Source organism: Puma concolor, chromosome D3, assembly GCF_028749965.1.
Source record: "Puma concolor isolate L17-30 chromosome D3, mPumCon1.1.hap2, whole genome shotgun sequence".
Lineage (NCBI taxonomy): Eukaryota > Metazoa > Chordata > Mammalia > Carnivora > Felidae > Puma > Puma concolor.
This window is the reverse complement of record NC_141678.1, coordinates 44821302-44845093: the sequence shown is the minus strand read 5'-3', so window position 1 is coordinate 44845093 and position 23792 is coordinate 44821302. Positions and strand designations below refer to the sequence as shown.

At 35.5% G+C, this 23792-nt stretch overlaps 1 protein-coding gene and 1 long non-coding RNA gene across 3 annotated transcripts in view; one reads left to right on the top strand and one right to left on the bottom strand.

The window, feature by feature from the left end:
- The window catches only part of MIB1 (MIB E3 ubiquitin protein ligase 1), a 135541-nt gene that overhangs the window by 39128 nt on the left and 72621 nt on the right, over nucleotides 1-23792 (bottom strand). The window contains exons 11-12 of the mRNA XM_025931201.2: nucleotides 19664-19861; nucleotides 17199-17350 (exon numbers count right to left, since the gene is read on the bottom strand). Of these exons, the coding sequence (XP_025786986.1) occupies nucleotides 17199-17350; nucleotides 19664-19861 (350 nt within the window). The remainder of the gene's footprint in view (nucleotides 1-17198; nucleotides 17351-19663; nucleotides 19862-23792) is intronic.
- Nucleotides 4111-10153, top strand: LOC147575537 (uncharacterized). Of its 2 annotated transcripts, XR_015242488.1 has the most exons (3): nucleotides 4427-5268; nucleotides 6410-6643; nucleotides 8545-10153. It is a non-coding gene; the product is annotated as an uncharacterized LOC147575537 (long non-coding RNA). The 2 variants fall into 2 exon arrangements; XR_015242487.1 differs by having other exon boundaries at nucleotides 4111-5268; nucleotides 6410-10153.

Below are 23792 nucleotides of genomic sequence, written 5' to 3'. Positions count from 1 at the left end.
AGAGAGAGAGGGAGACACAGAATTCCAAGCAGGCTCCAGGCTTTGAACTGTCAGCACAGAGCCCGAAGTGGGCTCAAACTCACAAACTGTGAGATCATGACCTGAGCCAAAGTCAGAGGCTTAACTAACTGAGCTACCCAGGTGCCCCTAATGAGGTTTATTTTTTTTTCAAGTCACGTTATTGACTAGATCTCCTTGAGAAGATGGTTCTTATGACACCATGTTTCCCACTGACTTATATTCCTGTTTCAGAAGTACCTTCGCATATTATACTGCCAATAACTCAAAGGAGAGAAGGGGAAAGAGGAGCAGTTCCTTCTCTGGGCATAAGCTATCCACTGAGATGGAACCATCACTAACTTGTTCTCCCAGGCTTGCATTTACTCAATGAAAGAACCGGAGAAAGCTGAAGTCTCTAAGAAATAAGAGCCAATGGCTCAGAAGAGTAGCGTGGTACTCAAACAGAAAGAGATACGTATTCTTGAAAGCCCACTGCCTCTCTCTCCTCCCTCACTCCCTTGTGTCTTTTTGCTTTTTCCTCTCAGTACAAAATGTATAACTGAACTGTGAGAACAAAAGAAGTTAAAAGTGCCAAAAAAAGATTCCAGTCCCTTCTAGATCACATTCTACAAAGTAAATCAAATCCTAGTATTAAAATGCAAAATTTAGATTCAGAGAACAGTTTTTACTTCAGAACAAACCCATTCTCTGTTAATTAGTCCCACTTAAGTGGGGTGGACAATCTGAGGAGCCTACAATACAGCCAGGAAGGCCACTGCAGGTATCCCCTGCAGCACTGTAGTTAATGAAGAGGAGACTTACACTACAATCACTGAGGTCCACAGAGCGGCAGAGATAAGGGTGTTACCAGTTCAATCCATCAGTAATTTTATTGGGGCACCTGGGTGGTTCAGTCAGTTAAGCATCCAGGCTCTTGGTTTCGGCTCAGGTCATGATCTCATCGTTGGGGAGTTCGAGCCCCATGTCAGGCTCCGTGCTGATTCTCTCTCTCCTTCTCTCTCTGCCACCGCCCGCAGATAAATAAACAAACTTAAAAAAATAATTTTATTGAGTCAACAGACTCTCACCTGTGGAGCACAGTATATGAGATTTGGAGGTATTTTTCCTGATGCCCAAACACTCTTCTTTACTTCTCAATCTGGTTGTTTTCCAAGAGGTTAAGGACATGGATGGTTTAAAGATAAGATCTTACGACCAGTTAAGCAGGCATTTGTGAATAGTGCCAAAGAAGCATTAAGTTCCGGAACAACTAATAGTGGTGCCTAGCATAATCCCTGGCACATGGTAATACTCAAACGTTTGCTGAATGATGAACAAATGAGTTCTAAGAAGTAGAGGGGACAAGCAGCTGTCCACATTGGTATGTAGCAGTCAAATGGCACTGGGTCCATTTTTAGGGCCTGCCATGCCTTACAATCTTTCTTCAGAGATAGGCGAACATTTTTCCAAACAAACAAAAGTAGCTAACCTATGGAGGCTTTACATGTTAATATTATTTAATGTAAAAAGACATTAGAATAGCACTATAGCACATACTAGGTGTTCAATAAATGCTAAGTTAATGAACAACTCCTCAAATAATAAAACCAGTTGGTCCAGAATTCATAAAAGGAACCTACTAAAAAAGTTGATTGATCCCCAGCAGAAGTTCTTCAGGGCGAACTAAAAGCAGATTAGCACGTGACATTCTAAACATATTTTTGTTCATTACCCATCCCTATCTGAATGGATGCAGACAAGAAACCTAGGAGGATATATACCAAAATGCTACCCATGGGAATCACTTTAAAAAATTAATATCGCTGGTTTTTATTTTCTTTTATCTAGCTGTAAGTAGAGGAAAGAACTACAGTGAATAGACATTACTTAGATGTTTTCAATTATTTTGGGGGGGTGGGCTTTTATTTTTTCCCCACAAACTCTTATTTTATGTATGCCACAATTAAAAGCTTCATTAATTTAACTTAATTTCATTAAGCAGGAATTTGGTACTGTAGTAAAATTTAGCTCAAAATGAGAAAGAGATATGTAACAATGCAGGCTGCATAAGAGTTGTATAGCTAAGTACTCAATCATTAAACACAACCAAAATTATCTCTTAAATGACCAGTTATTTCTCCTTCTATGTTTTAAGCCAGGGAAACCCGTTTTACTTAGCTTTTTATCTCCTTTGTATGCCTAATGTAAGGAGCTCAAAGTTTTGTTGAATGGAACGGAAGAAACAATCAAATGAATAATCATTTTCTGAATATAACAGAGACAAGGATATTAGTAGCCTATTAAATTTTGGGTATACTCTCAAGTCCCCAAAAGTGGTAATTCATTAGGAATTATTTCATGATTACATATCAGAGCAACAGCATGGCATGGTGGTAAAGAGCTCAAAGTTTGAAGCCAAACTATCTGGGTTCAAATTCTGGCACTAGCAAGCTGAATGGATGATGACTTAAGTAGGTTACTTAACTTCTATGCCTCAGTTTCCTCATGTATAAAGTGTGAGAAAAATCACAAATCCTGTCTCAAAGAAGTTGTTATGAAAATTTGAAAGGGGTTAGAAGAGTTCCCAGCACTACAGGTGTTTGCTTAAAAAAAAAAAAAAAAAAAAAAAAGCTTTCACTGCTACAAAATGGTTAGAAAAAAATGAGGCAATTTAGAAACCTGAAAATTAACCTATCTTAAACTGAGACACGTATATCATCTTCTCTCAAGATGTGTAAAAGTATTCCAATATCTACAAAAACTGACTCTTTAAAATTACCAAATGTCTACAGAAGCATTCTTAATGTCACTATTTTATTTTTATTTTTTTAATATGAAATTTATTGTCAAATTGGTTTCCATACAACACCCAGTGCTCATCCCAACAGGTGCCCTCCTCCATGCCCATCACCCACTTTCCCCTCCCTCCCACCCCCCATCAGCCCTCTGTTTATTCTCAGTTTTTAAGAGTCTCTTATGGTTTGCCTCCTTCCCTCTCTGTAACTTTTAACAGAATACCATGGGGGAGGGGAAGTGGGAAAAAAATGTCACTATTTTAAAATAGCCATCCAAAATAATTCACCTGCTAAGGTTAAATGCTAAAGACAAAAAGAATGTCAAGAACAAAATTTCCTTGTAGGAGGACGAGCTTAAAGAACTGGTAATAGTTTTTCTTGATTCTTGACTGAATAAATACTTAACAGAATATTATTTGAATTAGGAATAAGATATAGGTTTTGTTTAGGGAAGAACAAGGCTTCTCTTGGGCATTTTTAGGTTTGTAAAATCTTAAATTATATCTCTACAAGTTCATTAGATTTGATGTATAATATTTTTTCCCTCCTTGGTTAAAAAAATAAATTTCAACATTATAATTTATTGTGAATATGCCATTAAAATTTAGAGCAAAAGTACTTTTCCTTTGAAGCATACACTGTGCGGCAATATTACAGATTAGGTTAATGACTATTTTATAATCTCTGATATGTAGAAATGATCATGCCTAAATGTTATTTCAGGAAATTTTAGAGGAATGGCAACGTCGACAGGAGGGGGGAAAAAAACCACTTCACATTTGAAAATGAGATAGAATTAATAAAATGCATTTTAATAGTTCTATAGGTAAATATAATTTCAATATAAAAGTACACAATAACTCAAAAACATTCCAGACCATTTCTCATCTAAGCACTACAAAAAATTAACTAAAATTGACACTGAATTAAAAGTTTTAAGTAGCATTTTTCCAAGATTTCTTTTACACACTACTCTTTTCTTCCTTAATAATCTCTCTCCACCTTTAATATGTAAGTTCTACTTACCATTTCTACATATTTTCCATTCAAATATTATTCATTAAATGTAAAAAGCATGTGTAGCAACAACTAGCTCTAAAGATAACCCTGCAAAATCTCTTTAGGCCTTTAGTTGTGTAAAATATCATCTTCCACAATATTTTTTACCAACAAAAAATTAGGTTATGAAATATATTTTGGCAGCAGAGGGATTTTACTTGTTCCAGATCTGTCTAAAGACTGTCTTGCAACTAGCCAGAGTAATATTTTTCCTCTTTCCTTTTTTCTCTTCAGTGCTTCTAAGTATAGTGACAGCCGCATCAGGCTTTCCTAGACTCAGCGCAAGCTCAGTGAAAATCTGGGAAATGTAAGTAGAAACATGAGAGACCGCTTTATTTGGCAGTGCTTAAAAAAAAAAAAAAAAAAAAGGCAGAACAAATGGCAAAGCAGTGTTTGGACCGCAGGATGAACAATCAATAGGCAGAAAGCAAGATAGAGGCTTCCTCAGCTTTTGGATCGACAATCGACAGCTGAGAGACTATTTTTTGCTATGGTTGACTAAATATGGTCAGGGAAGAGAGAGGCACAAGAGAGCCTGTTTGCCTGGGAGTGCATGTTTCAAATGCTTAGCTGCCTATAAAGCTGTAACAGTTTAGCCCGTGGCCACTGAGGGAAGAATATAAGTTAACCTCTGTAGTGACCATGTGGAAATCCTGACCTTGCTTGCAGACTTGACCTCTGGATATGACAAGGTGGCTTCAATACAGATCTACCAATTAATCTTGGAAACTAAAAACCAAAAAAAAACAAAAACAAAAACAAAAAACAAACAAACAAACAAAAAACTTCACAGCAAGAAAGATACAGAATATTTCCTGCGAAGTCAGAAGAACCCAATGTATTCTGGTGGGCAAAGGAAAATAGGGTGAATGTTTAGTTACTTGGGGGGAGTGAGGTGTGTTTTGGTTTTGGTTTTTTGTCTTTTTTAGATTATAAAATTAACTTCTTCTGCAACTTTCTCCCCTCTTCTGAAGCATTTCATCTGAAAAATAAGCGAGGTTCATTTTCTTGGCCGTTACAGCAACCTTCCTTGGTTGCTTAACTTTCTGTACAGCAGATACAAGGTACTCCTATCTGTGCAATACTGGTAATATGACATTGCAAATCAAATGGCCAACTGTGATTCAATTTTATTGCAGTTTTGTTGTTTTTTTTTAAGGTAAAGGCAAGGGAGAGGAAAAAGACAGCTTATTTTTTTGTTTGTTCGTTCATTTGTTTTTCAAATGTATCTTAAAAGGTGAGGTTCTGCATTCACTGATACAGCCCCCTTACTTCTCTCGGCTCATGAAAAGAAGTGCTGAATCAGCGAACAGAGTGAAGGAACAATCAAGATGAAATGGCTGCTGCTGATGTGACTCTTTAGGTCACCATCTCTCTTCCTCCTGCAAATGCTGCATGGCACTAAGCTTACCAGGTAACAGAGCATGATGAGGTCTGCACTTTTAAGGATGCTTATGACTTTCTGCATGCTTACCTATTATTGGCTCAATACATGTTTCTATTGTTAAATTCTATCTGGGCATTGCCTAACTTCACAGTTCAAGTAGATAGTTTATGTAGTATAAAAAGAAATGTTGTTCAAATATCTTGACAGATAATTCTTGATCTCAAAAATGTACAAATCCATTACTATCACCTACATTACTAAAGATTGAGTCTTTCTTGTTTCAGATTAAACGATGATTTTGCATCCTTAGTAAATCCTGCTTGCAAAGTAGGCTACCCTTTAAAAACTACCAACTATTTCAAGGTTTAGTGAACCAAGAGACTTGGTAGATCACAAAATAGTTTTTAATGCTCACTTTGGGTTGGTCACAAAAATAAATCAGACCGTGCATGGTAAATTCTACTGCTGCGTTGCTGAAACTGCTATGGAGCAGGGCCATTTACTGCTGTGCTCTGACGTGCTCTCCAGGAGCTGCACTCGCTCTTTATCACAGGCTGCAGAAATTCTGTTTTCCCTGCATTCCCCAAATATGAACATTTCTTATGGTGTTCTTTTAAATTAACCTTTTAATACCACAATAATTAAAAGCAACTTACCAACCATAATGTCTTTTTAAGCTAAATGATGAAGCTCAAACCCAAGTGCTCACAGGCTAAGCACTAAGAACCTTTCAGTTCTTTTAAAAGTGAGACTTTAGAAAAGTTGACTGTTCTGGTAGTTTTCCTTTATATTAAAAAAAATTGAAGAATCAAAAGAACCAAACTCATCAAAATTAGATATTTATACATCTATTCGAATGGGTATTCAACTCAAAGCACCAAAACGCAAAATTCAGGGAAGTAACTAATAAAGGAATGACAAAGAAGTTTTCAAATAATCAAGAATTCTTATCTGTGACCTTTAAAAAAAACTAACAAAAAATTCATCACCTTTAAAAATTCAGTTCATTCACACTCCAAAATGTTCTAGTTTTCTCCCTATTCTTTCAACTTTAGAGTCAATCATAAGAAGTACTAATTGGTTAACTGGTTAAGTTTCAATAGTATCTAGTTTGTAATATCCAGTTTGTAAAAGAATTTGCACTGAATTCATTACTATCTACTTGTAGGATCTAGAAGCAAACTACAAAATAAGAAGAAATTCTCTCTGAAGACTATGAAGAAACATTAGGCTGATCTTCCCAATTTCTGAAGTATACTCTGTAAAAACTCCACTGATTCTATGAATCTCTGGCAAAAACAACCAGACCAGGACAAAGTTCAACAGATAACTGGTTAGTGTTTAGACTGTCTATGTCTACCAAGAACAAGGAACCATAAAAGGCACTAATGTTATGATTCAGGTAAATCTGTTATAGTTTAGTCTTTGATAGTCTCTGCAAATGATCTATTATTGCTCTGTATCAGTAAGCTCAATGTTTTACTAACAAATGGGAAAATAAAACATTTCATGTTTTTACAGCTAATAACTTAGTGAAACCTACTCAGAGTACATACTTCTTTATGTACCCATATGAACATACAATGCTATGGAATGTAAAGAAGTATGTATTTTTGGTAGGCAATAAACTGCAAGAGGGAACTAAACTGCAGCTAAAAGAAGCCTTTGCTTCTTTCTATGTGAATGACCTTCATACGGTAAATTAACCTAGTATCAAAGAGATGACCTTTGACAATACTAACACCATAAAAATGTAACTACTTTTTTTAGATGGAAACAAAATGCTGCTAAGATTTCTATTTTGTGAAGAAAAAAAGAGTTTGAAGGAGATTTTAAATTATCATAAAACTCCTTTTAAATCTTTTAAGTTTAAAATATACTACCTTTTACATTTTTAAATTAAGTATGCACATGATTAAAATTTGAATACAGAAAAGAAACCATTACTAGCAAAATGAATGAGGGATACATACACATGACCCAGTTTCTGTCTCCACAATTCGACCTTAACTGAAGTATATCATATCACATTAGTAGGATCAACTGATTTGTTAAGAAAAATAAGATATGACAAAAGCTTAACTCCATTACATTTCAACAACTGCTCTTCATATTTTGATTAATTTATAGTCTGCTAATATTAGAGGAATTTCTGAAGCAAGTTTTGTTATTTTAGGCTTTCTTTTTTGAAAACTACACAGTCATAATTCTAAAAGACTATCTTTTAAGTAACACATTCTACTCTCAAAAAAAAAAAAAGTGGTGGTGTTAATCACCAAGTTAATCAGGTCCTTAACCCAGTCTTCACTTTAAATGCTAAATTATTACTTAGAATAAATTAAAATATAAAATTTATGCAGGAAAAATGACATATCCTGGGCCACAGTTGTAAGTTAACAGGGCAAATTGGTAATAGATTGCCAAATATTTAAAAGAAATTAATTTATTATCTATACTATCCTTGAACTTGCTTTCTCCAAAGCAAATGAAAACACTATAGTTAAGAAATCAATTTACACAGAATAATCATCTTTTACTGGTACTATGCAACCGCAATTCAATTTTTACCAACATGATAGGCCCACTATTTATACTATGTTGGAGATATCAAAACACTTTTTTCGTATTTTACACAAAATTTATTTTATACAACTATTAATAAAAATCATAAAGCTGCTGGCAATACTTTATAAGCAGTACCTGTTTCAAGCTACTATGATAGACTTAGAAAAAAAAACCTAATATTTATATTCATGTATTCTAATCATTTCTTACTAAAAGTTATAATTTCAGACATATATGAAAAGCAAAATGATGTTTAAAATTTATACATGTCACAAGTTGAACAGAAATGGCTATGAGGTTTTAACTACAGTTAACTACAGTTAACTACTGAAAATATGTATGTCAAAAATACAGGTTCCTCTATAAAACTATTCAAAGGGTATTACTATACTCATGCTTTATAATGAACGATAATATTCATTATTCTATAGGTATACAAGTTTTTAATAATTATTTTGAAACAGCCCAGTGACTAAGACTCTCATTGCTATAATATTAAGAGTACATAATCCTTAGGAAAAAAATGACAGCACCTGTTATTCACTTTAAAAAGTATGATTATATACTGATTCTAGTGCTTACAAGTTTAACTTAACATATCTAAGAGTATTTTCAATCACTCTAAAATGTCACATCCATCACTTAGATCAGCTGTTCATTTTTAACTGAGTACATAGTAAACTCTGGGCATCTGCTGACACTGGTGTAACTCAAACATTTCAACTGTCTCTCTGACAGGGATAACAGATGCTGACATTATCAAATGCCATGGCCTCTCCTTGCCCCGATATGGCCAGTATATGAAACTGCACTGCCATCCAAAAGCACACTTGAGCAACTGGATCTGCTAACCAGCTCCCATATAACCAGTAAAAATAGAAGTCAGTTTTATTGCTATCTTCAGCACTTAAGTCTACGCAATTTAACACCTGTTTCATTTCTATTAGAATAAATGGAAAGAGTCGTAGTTACATTAATTTCACCAGCAGCATGATACTTAACAACCAACAGATGCACAATATACGTAATATGAGAATTGTTTAAATATTGCCTGAATTAGTGTTGACCTTCTCCCAGTTTAGTTCAAAACATTAACTGTTTCTTTACTCTGCATTTCACTGAAAGTACTTAATTCATTACTTTATAGGCCAACTATAATTTCTCAAACTTTTATTTTTGCAAGTATATTTCAGAGGATATCTCCTCCCTGATTCTGAAATGCAACACTGAAATCACATTATAGCAAAAATCTGCTCTACTGACTTTTAAAGTATTACTTACCTGATTTTAATATTCAAGTTCACTGATTATAGCTGTACACCAAAAGTGAATGTATTATTAAGCTGATAATGGAAGTAACTAGGCAATCTGTAGGCAAAATGATAGAGACTTCCGCAGGGGAAACAGACTTGAAAAGGGTTGCATTACTAACCTAGGATTAGTAACACTACATAAGCAAAAACAAAGAAAAAAGCTGGCATCCATGGTAGTGCCTTTCAACACAAGTCCAAGCAATACAGTGAATACACATGTGATCTATTTATAAACCAAAGGGCAGAGGTACTTTCTTAAGGCCACTCATATTCCTCCATCCCTTCCCTGTCAGCAACTTGCTATTAGTCCTCAAGTATAATACTGAAGGAGCCACAGTAGAAAGGTATGACTTTAGTGCTCTTCCCTATTAGCTTATTCACTTGGTTCAGTGCCTACAAACAGAAAATAGTACTCTGAAATACATCAAGGTCTATTTGTTCCTTTAAATGCTGTTGGTTTTAAAAACAGGTTATTGTCCACACTTAAGAATTACACAAAGGTGTACACTGATAATCCCTTAATACATCAACAAAACATGAAAGGGCAAAGACTTCTGTTCCATTCGAGTAGGAAGTAGGAAAAGTGCCTTCAAAATAGAAAAGTTTACATGTAATGACTGAACTACTACTGATAGGAGAATCTCTAACATTTGTAGAACGTCCATAACCATAATTATACAAATAAAAAACAGCTCTGCTGTTTTGTATCCCAAACTAGCAACACTGCAATGCTTTGCTAGAGCTGGTAAAATGGAACCAAATCGCCTCTTCAATGGATTTGGTCCCCTTCAACCAGCTGTAGCTATGCATTGATTACTACAGGACAGCCAACGTTTCACTGATAAATATCAATCACATGTAAATGAATTTCAGCTTATTTACATTATTTGGATTGTGGTTTCAATCAAATAATTTGTTACTGTTAATTCCCCTTGGAAGAACCATAGTGGTTAACAATGTTTATAAAATGTTTTATGAAAAATGTGTGGACAACTTAAGGATTGCAAATAAAATAATTTTACTTATTTATCCTCTCTTGGTGTCAAATTTCTTATCCTTCAGAAAAGAAACGGTAATGAAATGTAGCCTATGCTTCATGATAAAAGAAATGAAACTTCCTTCAAAGGAAGAAAAGAATTGGGAAGGTCACTCAAAACCTAACTGAAACTATAATGGGACACTACTACAGTGTGGTTCTCATGGACATGCACATATTCTAAATTAAAGAAAAATATAACATTAAATATAATAATACTCTAGAAATGTTGGGTCACTATCTTCCATAGGATTAGCATTTAATTTTACTGCTATTTATCTGAATATTGTTCAGTTAGGTGAAAAAGGAGATGATACTGCAGAATATCTTGTGCAGAGACTGAAACAGTATCTAGCTCTTCCAACCCCAAAACAGAAGTTTTTAACCCTCAGAAAAGAAAGAAAATGCCAAGTATCATGTCTTTTTACTGTGTAGATATTCCAACTCTACATACTGGTTTCCTTAGTTGTAAAATGAGGATCTCTTCTAATAATAACATCTTATGACTCTCCTCACTCTTCTTCTTTGTCCTTCACAAAAAAATACACATACAAGCCTCCCTCTCTCAGTGGAGAGAAAATGAAGAGAAAAATGACAAGTTATCCAACATCTCTTTGTTTTTCTTACTGACCACAATACAACCATAGATAATGTCATGTTCCTTAATACATGGAAACAAACATTTCAGGAGTTAATCAAGGGTTACTGATGTCCAAGTAGTAGTTTAAAACTCTACATGTTCACACAATCCTCAGGAGACTACTCCTCTATTTCAAAGTGAAGACCATCCCTTAAAAGAATGGAGGCAAAGTGTGTGTGTGTGTGTGTCTGTAAATGTATATATAAATATAAATTTTATCACTTCATTCAAGTTATTAGGCCTTCCTGCTCATATCAATCACATTTCAATTAGTCCATTAAATATATTTATGTATTACAAGGCACACAGTGTTTGAGACTGGATGCATAGCACATATAAGAGAAAATGGACACACTATAAGTATAGTCTCATTTAATAATACTCTCAGCTACATTTTATATAGCACCCAGAATATTCAAATTTTATTAAAAAAGAAAAATATTCAACACAAAGATATGGATTGGATTATCAAATCTTTATATATTCAACACAATATCATTCATTTATCACACCTGATTTCAGAATTTAAAAAGTTAAATGAAGGCATCATAATATTCTAGAGGGAAAATTACGAGTTGTTCACATATTCAGTAAGCTTTAGTATGTGCCTTTGTTAGAATAAGCAGTAAGAAATGCCTGTGAAATTATCTTAGCACTAACCTGAAAACACAAGATTATTACATCATGTGGTCCATTTATATTTTACTGTTATTTCTCACACTCAATTTATATTAAAGAAAAATGTGTAAATAACACTATGTAAGGTAACTTCATAATACTATTAACAGTGCCTCCAAAATATCAATCTGGTATCAGTATCTCCAAAACACTTGGCTGGTTTTTGGCCAGCTCTGCAGAGAATATTGCTAATTTATTCTCATGCCTGAGAAGGAGCTCTAAAAACTTAAAGGAAGCTAAAAATGCAATACCTTCACAGAAAGTACCTAAGTAACGTGCTGATTAATACTAATTCAAAGAACTTTAGTTTTCATTTTCAACAACAGAAATGATTTCTGCTCTTCATTTCAATCTGAAATTTCGCCTGTATATAAGAAAAGATAATATGGCTAAACTCTATGGAAACTATCTCTATAATAATCAAAAATAAAAACGCAGCATTGTTTTTAGTTAAGATTCCTGAAATTAAAAAAATACTATATTAAGACACATTGGAACTGCTATTCTACACTGCTCCAAATTTTATAAACCATGATACTATAATAGTCAGTGTCTCAGAGTAAAAACTTATATGGTCTCCCACAATTCTGAAAGAAAAGAATGGCTTTATAACTCTCTCTTAATGTCTTTATTTCAGTTACTGTTACATCATGAGGAAACATCAAGATTAGCTTTGAAATCTAGAATCTACATTGATCTGAAACTTTGAAATCCAGATTTTGTATTCTCCAAAATATATGACATCTAGACATATTTTTGATAACCAGGAATATCACACTTTCTTTTTAAAAAGCACTACCAATAATTAACTCTACTATATTATTAGCTAATTGCTGAAAAATTATTACTGCTTACTAAAGGCAAAGCTAAGGAATAGAATGCTACTTAAATCCCACATGTATATACACGCACATATAAATTTTGAAAACTTTTCCATATTATTAACCATAATAAATTGAAATAATTATCTGTGCTGGTATTAGGCTATATTCACAATGATGTAAATATTTTACTGTAGAACTAATATATACTAGTAAAAGAAAAACCTCAGAATTAGCTAAGAATTATACTAACTAAAGTACCATCCGTTGCAATTAAAATTGACTATACATGAAATCCAACAATTAAGCCAAGTATACGAAGAAGTATAACTATAATACAAAACAAAGATCACAAAGAAAAAAATGTTATAATTCAAAGTAAGAGATTCATCAAGATATATAAATTATAAAACACAAGAAAGGGGGAAATGTTGACACATGCTAATCACATCTAATATTTTATTCAAAAATGCTAATTTCATCAGGTTCTGGAAATAATAATTTACTATAATCTGGTTTCCTCAAATAAATGTAAAGGCCAAAGACTTTTAAGATTTCTTTTTTAATGTTTGTTTTGAGACAGAAAGAGGGAGACACAGAATCTGAAGCAGGCTCCAGGCTCTGAGCTGTCAGCATAGAGCCTGATGCGGGGCTCAAACTCACAAATCGTGAGATCATGGCCTAAGCCAAAGTCAGATGCTTAACTGACTGAAACACCCAGGCACCTCAAGGCCAAAGACTTTAGATAAAAATTCTAAGTACACCAGAAATGGCTCATCTGTCTTCTGATATCACTGACCAGTGCAAGGAAGAAAAGCAAATTTTAAGAATAAAAAATTTGATATGAAAAGCCTCAAAACAACCTCAGTTGTTTTTGCAATTTCAATTCCAATTTGCAATTTCAACTGATATATAAGTTGTGTCATCTTCTGATACTCTTCAGTGTCCAATTAAAATCACACTCTCTGGGGGGCGCGTGGGTGGCTCCGTCAGTTAAATGTCTGACTCTTAATTTCAGCTTAGGTCACAATTTCACAGTCCTGAGATGGAGCCCCATGTGGGGTTCTGTGTTAGGCATGGAGCCTGCTTAAGATTCTCTCTCTCCATCTCCCACTCCCTGCGACCCCTCCTTAAAAAAAAAGGAATCATACTCTTTATCTGGCAATCTAGAGTCACAACTGCATGAAATATCTTGAAGAAATAAGAATTTAAAAAGTCACGTAGTTTTAACTAAAGCATCACTTTACTGCAGAATAACAATGGCTTTTTTCCCTTTTATTAAATGTCACCTGACACCAATCATTTGGTTGGAAGAGTCACTGTACAAATTTTCAGCGGAACTCTCAAAATTTATACAAGAACTGAAGAAATGTTAAGTAGGATACTCTCTCTTTCTTGTATAGGCTTATTAGCACTATTAAATATACTACCCTACCCCCAGTAGAGTGAAATAATTCAAAATACTTAAAAGTCCCTCATTTCCTAAACACTTCAATTTTCAGTTTATCTTAAACTTTATGATTTAACCTATTGGGATGAGCACTGGGTGTTGTATGGAAACCAATTTGACAATAAGTTATATATATAAAAAAAACTTTATGATTTAATATAACCTAAATATCCTCAATAAAATCTCTTTTCAACAATTTTAATCTGAAATAATTGTTCTGTTTGACCTCTAACAGTTTCTCTACAGAATCTGTAACTAATCATATTAACATCTTGTGATATCTAGTGCTGTCATGATTGTCAAATTAAGACTAACATTTATTAACCCCCTATCATAGTCAAAGCACTGTGGGAGATACACAGATGAATAGGCGTGCTCACAATTTTAACAGAAACACAGAAATGCCACACTAATAGACATAAAGTGAAATAAAATAAGAACAAAGAACAAGTTAGTGTAGGGCAAATAGAAAATAATTTCAATGATGTGATCTAGGAGCTCTGAAGGAAAAGATGCTTAAGATCAAGACAAAGGATAAGGGCACTCTCACTAAGGGAAACACTTAAATAAATGAGGAAAGTAGACAAAATATTTTAGAAAAAGGGCATAGCATAATGTAGCTGAAGGGCAAGGTGGAAAGGGGGATTTAGTGGGAGATGAAGTTAGAAAGACAGGCTTAGGACACATCACAAATGAGTGTGAAGGCAAAGTTCAAGGTGTATAAATTTTATTCTATGTACAATAGGAAACAAATGAAGACTTGGGAACAGGGAAGGGGAGCCATTATGTCTTTAGAATGGTAAGTTGGCAATTAGATAAAAGTTCAATCAGAGATAAGACTGAAATCAGAGAAAACAATTAGAAAGATATTGTAATAGGGGCGCCTGGGTGGCGCAGTCGGTTAAGCGTCCGACTTCAGCCAGGTCATGATCTCGCGGTCCGGGAGTTCGAGCCCCGCGTCGGGCTCTGGGCTGATGGCTCAGAGTCTGGAGCCTGTTTCCGATTCTGTGTCTCCCTCTCTCTCTGCCCCTCCCCCATTCATGCTCTGTCTCTCTCTGTCCCAAAAATAAATAAATGTTGAAAAAAAAAATTTAAAAAAAAAAAAAAAAGAAAGATATTGTAATAGTTTAAGTAAAGGTGGTGAGTACTTAATTAGATCAGCAAAAATGGGAATAGGAAGAATGGAATAGATTGGAAAGCTGGGTACAATAAATGGAATTTTGAGAACTGAAGTTGAGAATTATGGACAGTGTAGTCAATGACAACCCTAAGCAAAGAGGCAGGAAGGGGGGTGATGTATTAATACATTCTTAGTTAAATCATTCTCTGTCCATGTGTTTCAGTCTTGCCTCATATACAGACCATAATACAGAAAAAGTAACATAAGGTGGGTAAGACCTATGATTCTTAAGTCAGATTCTTGCTCAACTTCTAGCTACTCCACTAGTCACTATATCTTGAATAAATAATTTCATCTCTTTATAAGCTTCATATTCTTTATCTACAAAGAGAAGATATTAACACCTGCCTCAAAAAGCTGTTGAAAGGATTAAAGGAGATAATGCATGTAAACCACTTAGTGGAGGCCCTGCCTATGGTAAGTACTATCATCATCATCTTCTATTTAAAAGGCAGGGAACATACCATTTTGTCTCCTTCACAATGCCAAAGTACAAAGTGTTCAAATATTCGTAATTTGAAAAATCAAAACATAATATAAAATATGGTCATTTGCTTCATCCTACATTATATACCCCTCGTTAAGAGTACCAACAGGCAATAGCAATAAAATCCTCTTGTTCTCTGTGCTCACCCTCTAGTGGTGATTCTAAGAAACCAAAAAATAACAAAAACTAGAAGGAAACACAATATAAAAATACCATATGGAACCAAAGGATAAGAATTCATGGGGATGTAATATAGTTAGTAATACTGTATTGTGTATTTCAAAGTTGCTAAGTGAGTAAATCTTAAAAGTTCTTATCACAGGAAAAAACATTTGTAACCACATGTGGTGAAGGATCTTAACCAGACTTATCGTGATAATCATTTCATAATATATACAGATTTCAAACTATTATGTTGTACAACTGAAACTAAAAATGTTATATGTCCATTATATCTCAATTTTAAAAAAGAATTTAGGATAGATTAAAGTGTCAAAATAAACTTGAAAGTGAACAGCTCCCTCAGTCAAGAAATGCAGGCTTAATTCAACTATAAACAGAGGACCTCTAATACCAAATTTTCTAAAATGCTTTTCGTGGTTAAGATGTTCCCCAAAATTTATTCATAGAAAGCTCTAGATTAAGCAAAACTAAGCTTTTTCCTATTCTCTGAGACAGTGCAGATCCTTCATGAGTTCTGTGACTTCCCAGAAGTTTTTTTTCAAACTATAACCAGCAAATACTTTTTTTTGGCAGACTGCCCATCACTATTGTTACAACAGCTGGGAATATCCTCACCAGAAGCATATATATTTATGTTATTAATATGGAGTTAGGGGGGCGCCTGGGTGGCGCAGTCGGTTAAGCGTCCGACTTCAGCCAGGTCACGATCTCACCGTCTGTGAGTTCGAGCCCCGCGTCGGGCTCTGGGCTGATGGCTCAGAGCCTGGAGCCTGTTTCTGATTCTGTGTCTCCCTCTCTCTCTGCCCCTCCCCCGTTCATGCTCTGTCTCTCTCTGTCCCAAAAATAAATAAACGTTGAAAAAAAAAAAATTAAAAAAAAAAAAAATATGGAGTTAGGTACTTAACAGTTACCTAGCCACATGTTAAAAATAATCATGCAAATGGATAAAAGGAGATGAGAGGACACATTGAGAATGATCTTAAAGAGACATAACTCTCAAGATGGAATGCATTTTAATTAAATCTTTAGATATATGTATTCTTGATACTTTATATCCATACTTAATATATATTTCAGTAATCATTTCATAATATTTGTATTAATTTCTGTTTGTTTTTAGAAGGGGGGGTGCAAGTGAGCAAGGGGCAGAGAGAAAGAGAGAGAGAAAGAGAGAATCCCCCAAGGGGTGGAAGGGATGAGGGGGGGAGGAAGAGGGAAGAAGGGAGGGGAAGAGAGGGAGAGCGAGAGAGAGAGAGAGAGAGAGAGAGAGAGAGAGAGAGAGAGAGAAGAAGGGCTCACCCAGGCCTCCTGTTTTTACCTGAAGCAGGGCTCGAGCTCACCCAATATGGGACTCAAACTCACCAACTGTGAGATCATGATCTGAGCCAAAGTCAGATGCTTAATGCTTGAGCCACCCAGGCAGTCCTTGCATTAGTTTAACAACCAAAATATAAAATTAATAGTGAAGACATAATTTCTACAGACCTTAAAATGATTTATAAAATACTAAAATAAGTCATTATTTCCTCATCAGTATCAGAAAAAGAGGACTAGCACTAGGAAAATATTTTTAAACTGCTAGAGTAAAAAGTGAGATCTTTTACCTGGGATTTCCTCTTAGTGCTGCATGGTGCAGAGCATTAAATCCATTATTGTTTGTAATGGTAACATCTGCTCCAGCTTCTAGAAGAACTGCCAGGATGTCATCACGTTTCTTACTTATTGCATCATGAAGAGGGGTATCACCTTCAGAATCCTTTTTTTAATTTAAAGAGATTTTCATCAGTTCTTGAACCAAACATTATATGTAATACTAATATATATACTGAACTACAAAACAGAAGCCATATCCAAAAACCATCAACAAAACATCCTATGTTAAATTTTAAGATGCAGGCAAGAGATATGAGCCTCATTATATTAAATAAATTCATACTCAATCTAAACACAATGAACACGTAGCCTACCAAAGAAAAGGAAAAATAATCACGTTCAAGTATGATTCAGCTAATTATAAAAAGTAATGAGGTGAAAAAGCTGCCCTCAAAATTCATTAGTTTAAAATAGCCGGCTATACCCATTCCTACCAGTAATTGTTATGCCTGAAATTTCAAAACAAACTTACACCAGTCTTGGGGCCCTATAGAAATGAATTAAAAATCAGTAGTTCTTGATCTTGGCTTCACATTTAGAATCTATAGGGGAGCTTTTAAAAAGATACCAGGCTGTTCTCCAGACCAACTAAACCAGAATTTCTGGGAGTGAGACCCAAGCATTAGTAGTTTTTCAGAGCTCCCCAGCTGTATATATTGTGTAGTCATGGGTGAAAATCATTAATCTAAATGTTTGCAAGGGGCAGAAAAGCAGTTAGTTAATCAAAATAGAAACAAATGTAAAAGAAAATTTAGCAGTCTCAGTCTTCCTCTTTTTTTCAAGCTGACTACTTTTTTCATTAATCAACTTACTTAGCAGTAAGTTATTATTCATTTTCAGTTATCTGCATAAATGGGTAATTTAGACCGCATTCATCTCATAGTTCCATAAATGTTAAGTCATACCTATGGCATGTACCACGGTTGCTACATCCAGCCTGCCACCTGTTTTTGTCAATAGTTTTATTGGAACATGGCCACACACAGTCATTTATGTATTATCAATGGCTGCTTTCACGCTATAATTGGAGCACTGGATAGTCATTATAGAAACTATATGAAAGCCTAAATTATCATCTGGCTCTTTATAGAAAAAGTTGGCCAATCCCAGACATATACTCATGTACCCTCATAACAGATTCCTAACCCAAGTTCAATCCAACCGTCTACTTTCTGTCCTCCGATGCAGTGGCACTAAAAATTCATACTCTTCAACTTCAGCTAGGCTCTTCACATGGTTGGAATAAGCTTCTACAGGCCCTGCTAGGTCATACCTTCTGGTCCCCACAGTAGCTATTCCAAATATTCTATCACTCTTCTCAATTACCTTTTCTATACCTACCACTGACCATTCACTCTCAACAGACGACTTTGCCTCCCATTTCAGACCAAATAAAATCAATAGGTATAAATTATCTCTCCTTCAACAGATTAACACTCTCTACTTCCTCCATCCTCCAATTCTGCCATCCACTTAGAGGGTCTAAGTTCCAAACCCTGTCAGTTCCAAAATGCTGTGCCTCAGATATATCAGTCTCTGATAACCATCTAGCTGAACAAAATCTCCAATTCTTTCAGTTCTCAAACTTCCAGTCCCATTACTCCTGTTTTTCCTCTTCATTACTTCTCTGACACTTATCCAATCTAATCCATCTGGTTGCTAAAACTGTGGAAGGAATCATCTCTTAGGTGATTCTTGCCTCAAAAATTAGGTCCTACTGTAAATTAACCCTAAAACCCTGTATATTTTCCAAAACAGAAAATCTTCCTGAACTAATGACTAGACTAAGACTCTAAGATAAATTAAGCTACAATTAAAATAATTCAGATAGTTATAAAGCATCATGAAATGTAGCCTATTACACTTCCTTAAGCTGCAGAAGCTCATCGTTATGATCAATAAAATTAAATCAATTCATAAGCTGATATATTTGCAAGAAGTCCCCATCCTCACCTTCCAATATAAAATTAATCTACGAACACTTTCTTTAAAAAGGCTTTTCTGGGGCGCCTGGGTGGCGCAGTCGGTTAAGCGTCCGACTTCAGCCAGGTCACGATCTCGCGGTCTGTGAGTTCGAGCCCCGCGTCAGGCTCTGGGCTGATGGCTCAGAGCCTGGAGCCTGTTTCCGATTCTGTGTCTCCCTCTCTCTCTGACCCTCCCCCGTTCATGCTCTGTCTCTCTCTGTCCCAAAAATAAATAAAGGTTGAAAAAAAAAATTAAAAAAAAAAAAAAAAGGCTTTTCTAAGAAGGAATAATAGCTGCCAATTTTATCATATTCTATGCCTTTGGGATCATTTCCTATGACCGAACATACACAATGAACTGGTAACAAAGGAATGCTTACCAGAGAACTTAGTACTTCGCTTTAACAGAATCCTAGCAATGCCTGCAGAATATTCTTCATGAAAGACTTTACCTGGAGACTAGGATGACAGCCGAAGTCCAATAAAGTCTTCACAACCTGAAGATGGCCCTTATTAACAGCAATATGAAGTGGTGTCTGTCGGCGCTTGTTGCGAGCATTCAAATCAGCACTGCCCCGGTGCAGTACTTCTATAACAGCACCTTCATCTCCAAAAGCTGCGTGGTGAACAGCTCGATCTCCATCTTTATCCTAAACATCATCATTGAAATCTGAATTAGTGAGTGAATTATTTTAGAAATAAAAATAATACCTGAAGCTATAATAATTCATCAAGAACCAGATTAATGTGAGAAAAGGTTACAAAGAACAGAGCCAACAAAATAACTAGCAAGTCACTTGAACAGTGATTAACTCCAAACAGAAATGATGAACCTGGATCAATACACTATTTCACATATATAGTGGACCAATACTTTTATCAGAAGTTAACAGTGATGATGGTAAGCCAACATTAGGAAAATGTTAAATGATGAGACAACCATTTATAAACGTTCTTTCCATTCAAAAAATTTTACAAAGGCTTTTTAATGACATAAAAATTATATAAATATTAGTTGAGCAATTTAAAAAAGACAGGATGCCAAATTGAGATCTCAATTAACTTTGAGAGAAATATATCAATATATTAACATTGGTTATCTCTGGCTAGTGAGGATACATTCTTCTCTATATTCAAGAACAGAAAAAATTTAAGTACTACCTGAAAAGATAAAAAAATGACACACAAATCAGCATAACTTGACATATCCAAAACCCAAAATTATTTCAGAAAAATCCAGGAGGTATGCCTTACCTTTTTTTAAGTTCATTTATTTACTTGGCGGGGGTGGGGTGGGGAGGTATGCACAAGCAGGGTAGGGGCAGAGAGAGAAGGAGGGAGAGAACCCCAAGCAAGCTCTGCTAAATCAGCACAGAGTCCCACATGGGGCCCAATCTCATGAATGGCGAGATCATGACCTGAGCCAAAATCAAGAGTTGGTGCTTAACTGACTGAACCATCCAGGTACCCCTAAAGTCTTACCTTTTATAACAGGCATATTTCTGGAGATGAGAGGCAGAGAAAGACCCAATTACTTATTTTTTCAAATATAAGAAACAACTTTTTAAAGAGGAAAAAAATGTCCATACTGTACCATGAAGATAATATACATAGTCTACACTAAAAAAGAAGTCCCATCACTTTGCTCGATCCAGATGGAGATATGTATTATAAGGATACTATCTTTATTTCAGACATCTCAAATTCTGACACTCAGAAGTAAGCACGCTCTGAGACTTTCTCCAGAGCAATGATTCCCAACCCACAGTCCTTCCCTCTCATGGAGTCCAGTTTTAGCAAGTGGTTTGAAAATCCATATGGTACTCAGCATTATTTGAACTACTTTTCACAGATTTAAATTAAAAACAAAACAACAGGGGCGCCTGGGTGGCTCAGTCGGTTGGGCGGCCGACTTCGGCTCAGGTCATGATCTCACGGTCCGTGAGTTCGAGCCCCGCGTCGGGCTCTGTGTTGACAGCTCAGAGCCTGGAGCTTGTTTCAGATTCTGTGTCTCCCTCTCTCTGACCCTCCCCCGTTCATGCTCTGTCTCTCTCTGTCTCAAAAATAAATAAACGTTAAAAAAAAAATTAAAAAAAATAAATAAAAATTAAAAACAAAAAAACAAAAAAAACAAAAAAACAACAGTTCAAAACAGTTGCTGAATTCAAAATAGTTTTTAGCCTTAGAATATTCTCAGACAGATATTAAAAGTAAAACCGCTAATATAGGGGTTCACAACAATTTGACAACCTCCCTTGCAAAGGTAGGAAACTATAACTCAGCAGTACTTCTACCTTACTAATATGCCAACTAAGCCAAACTAGTTGTTACCTGTCAACCTTGAGCATAAAGGAACTAGCACGCTACCACGTGAAAGATTTGATTCAACTCATGTGTCTCTGAGCATTATATTTAAGCAACCCAGAGAAATCAGCTTTTTACAAAAGAAAATTCTAGATTTGTGTGTGTGTGTGTGTGTGTGAGACAGAGAGACAAAGAGATGAAACCTCTCTAGTAGCATTATGTTTCAGAATCTTAGATTTAAGCTCTTCCTTCCCTGTAATTTGTTTAGATTTTTTTTTGTTATAATTTTTAAGGCAATCTAAGTGGTTCTTCTGTTAAAAATAACATCAATCCACTAACACTCGCCAAATAAAAACAGGAACTATTTATGAAATGTACCATATGTTTATGATTGTTAGAAAGCTGTTACTGAAACACTGTTATGCAGGTCCTGTCAACAATTTATTTACACAAAAAAAACCACTAAAAAATTAAAAACTCTTATATGTCAAAAGGATATATACATAAGAGAAACTTCAAGATTCTGGAAAATATATACAGTAGAAAACAATTACTTTGTTTTTCTTCAAAATAAAAAACCTCAGCTGCATAAAAACTTGAATAGGTTTTGTTGCTTTCTTCTGAATCCATTTGTAGTATCCAAATACACCTAATAGAAGCTCATTATTATGTCTCCCATCCTGGCACCAAATGAGATGTTGAGGGACAGGATCACAGCTGATCTCAATAAGGCTACCTGAAAGGATTTGTGCAGGGGCCTCAAATTAAACCTGCTCTTGGGTCTTTCTACCCTCTTATCCCCCTCTTTCCTCTGAACTTTGCAAAATCTGCTCTCATTCCCTAGGTTAGCTGACAGAACCACAAACCATATGGTCAACAAAATCAGTATGTGTAAGTTATGCTCACCTACTTCCTCTCCCTGAGACACAAAATATACAAACACAAAATTCTATGCTTGTTACTCTTCAATTTACATTCAGATCTCTTCTCTCTTCTCCAGTCCTACCACGAATTAATTTAGGTCTTGATTCTCAGTCACCTAACTTATTGCCACAGCTTACCCTGCCTCCACTTTATTTTACCCCAATCCATTCTGCGCACTCTCTCGCTCCCTCTCTATCTTGCTCTCTCTCTCTCTCACACACACACACACACAAATTCCCTCTGTAAAGTATAACATCTATGTTTAAAACTCTAATGTAACCCTACTATATAAATAACAAACCTCTTTTAAAACCTATTTCTGTGGACCATATCATATTCATCTGCTGCCATCATTGCTTCACATATAAAACTCTAACTTACCAACTTATTTGACCCCCTATGTTCATATACTTCACCCCAGATATCAATGCGTTGATTCCTCACCTTGTTGGCTTGAGAACAGATACCCTTTACAATTCAGCTCAGACAACCTCTCCCTCCCCTATGAAACATCCCCTCTCACAAAATCTTATTATCACTCTGTAGTATAATTATTTGTTTTCAAGTACATCATTTTTAAAATGTTTATTTTTATTTTTGAGAGAGAGTGAGAGTGCAAGCAAGGGGAGGAACAGAGAGAGAGAGAGAAAGAGAGAGAGAGGGAATCCCAAGAGGACTCTGTGCTGCCAGCATAGAGCCTGATGCAGGGCTTGAACCATGAGATCATGATCTGAGCAGAAACCAAGAGTTGGTGCTTAACCAACTGAACCACTTAGGAACCCCTCCAAGTACATTATTCTTATTTGACTGCGAGTTTCTTTTGGGCTACAACTGTATCTTTGTCATCTTTATCCCCAGGATGCACCACAGTACCTACTAGCTAGTAAGAACCAACATGGGTACAGAGTTGAATCTTTAATATGCCTTAATTACAATCATGGGTTTTTTGGTTTTATTTTTTTCAAGAGACAGAGCATGTGCACATGTGAGGGGTAGGGGCAGAGCGAGAGTGGCAGTGGTGGGGGAGAAGGGGAGAGGGCGTAAGAGAGAGATCCTAAGCAGGCTCCAAGCTCAGCATGGAGCCTGATGCGGGGCTTAATCTCACAAACATGAGATCATGACCTGAGCCAAAATCAAGAGTTGGACACTTAATTGACTGACCCACCAAGGCATCCCTACAATCATGGTTTGTTTGTTTTTTTTTAAGTTCATTTATTCATTTTGAGAGAGAGCAAGCATGAGCAGGGGATGGGCAAAGACAGAAAGAATCCTAAGCAGGCTTTGTACTGTCAGTGCAGAGCCCAATGTGGGGCTTGAACCCACAAACCGTGAGAGCATGACCTAAGCTGAAAC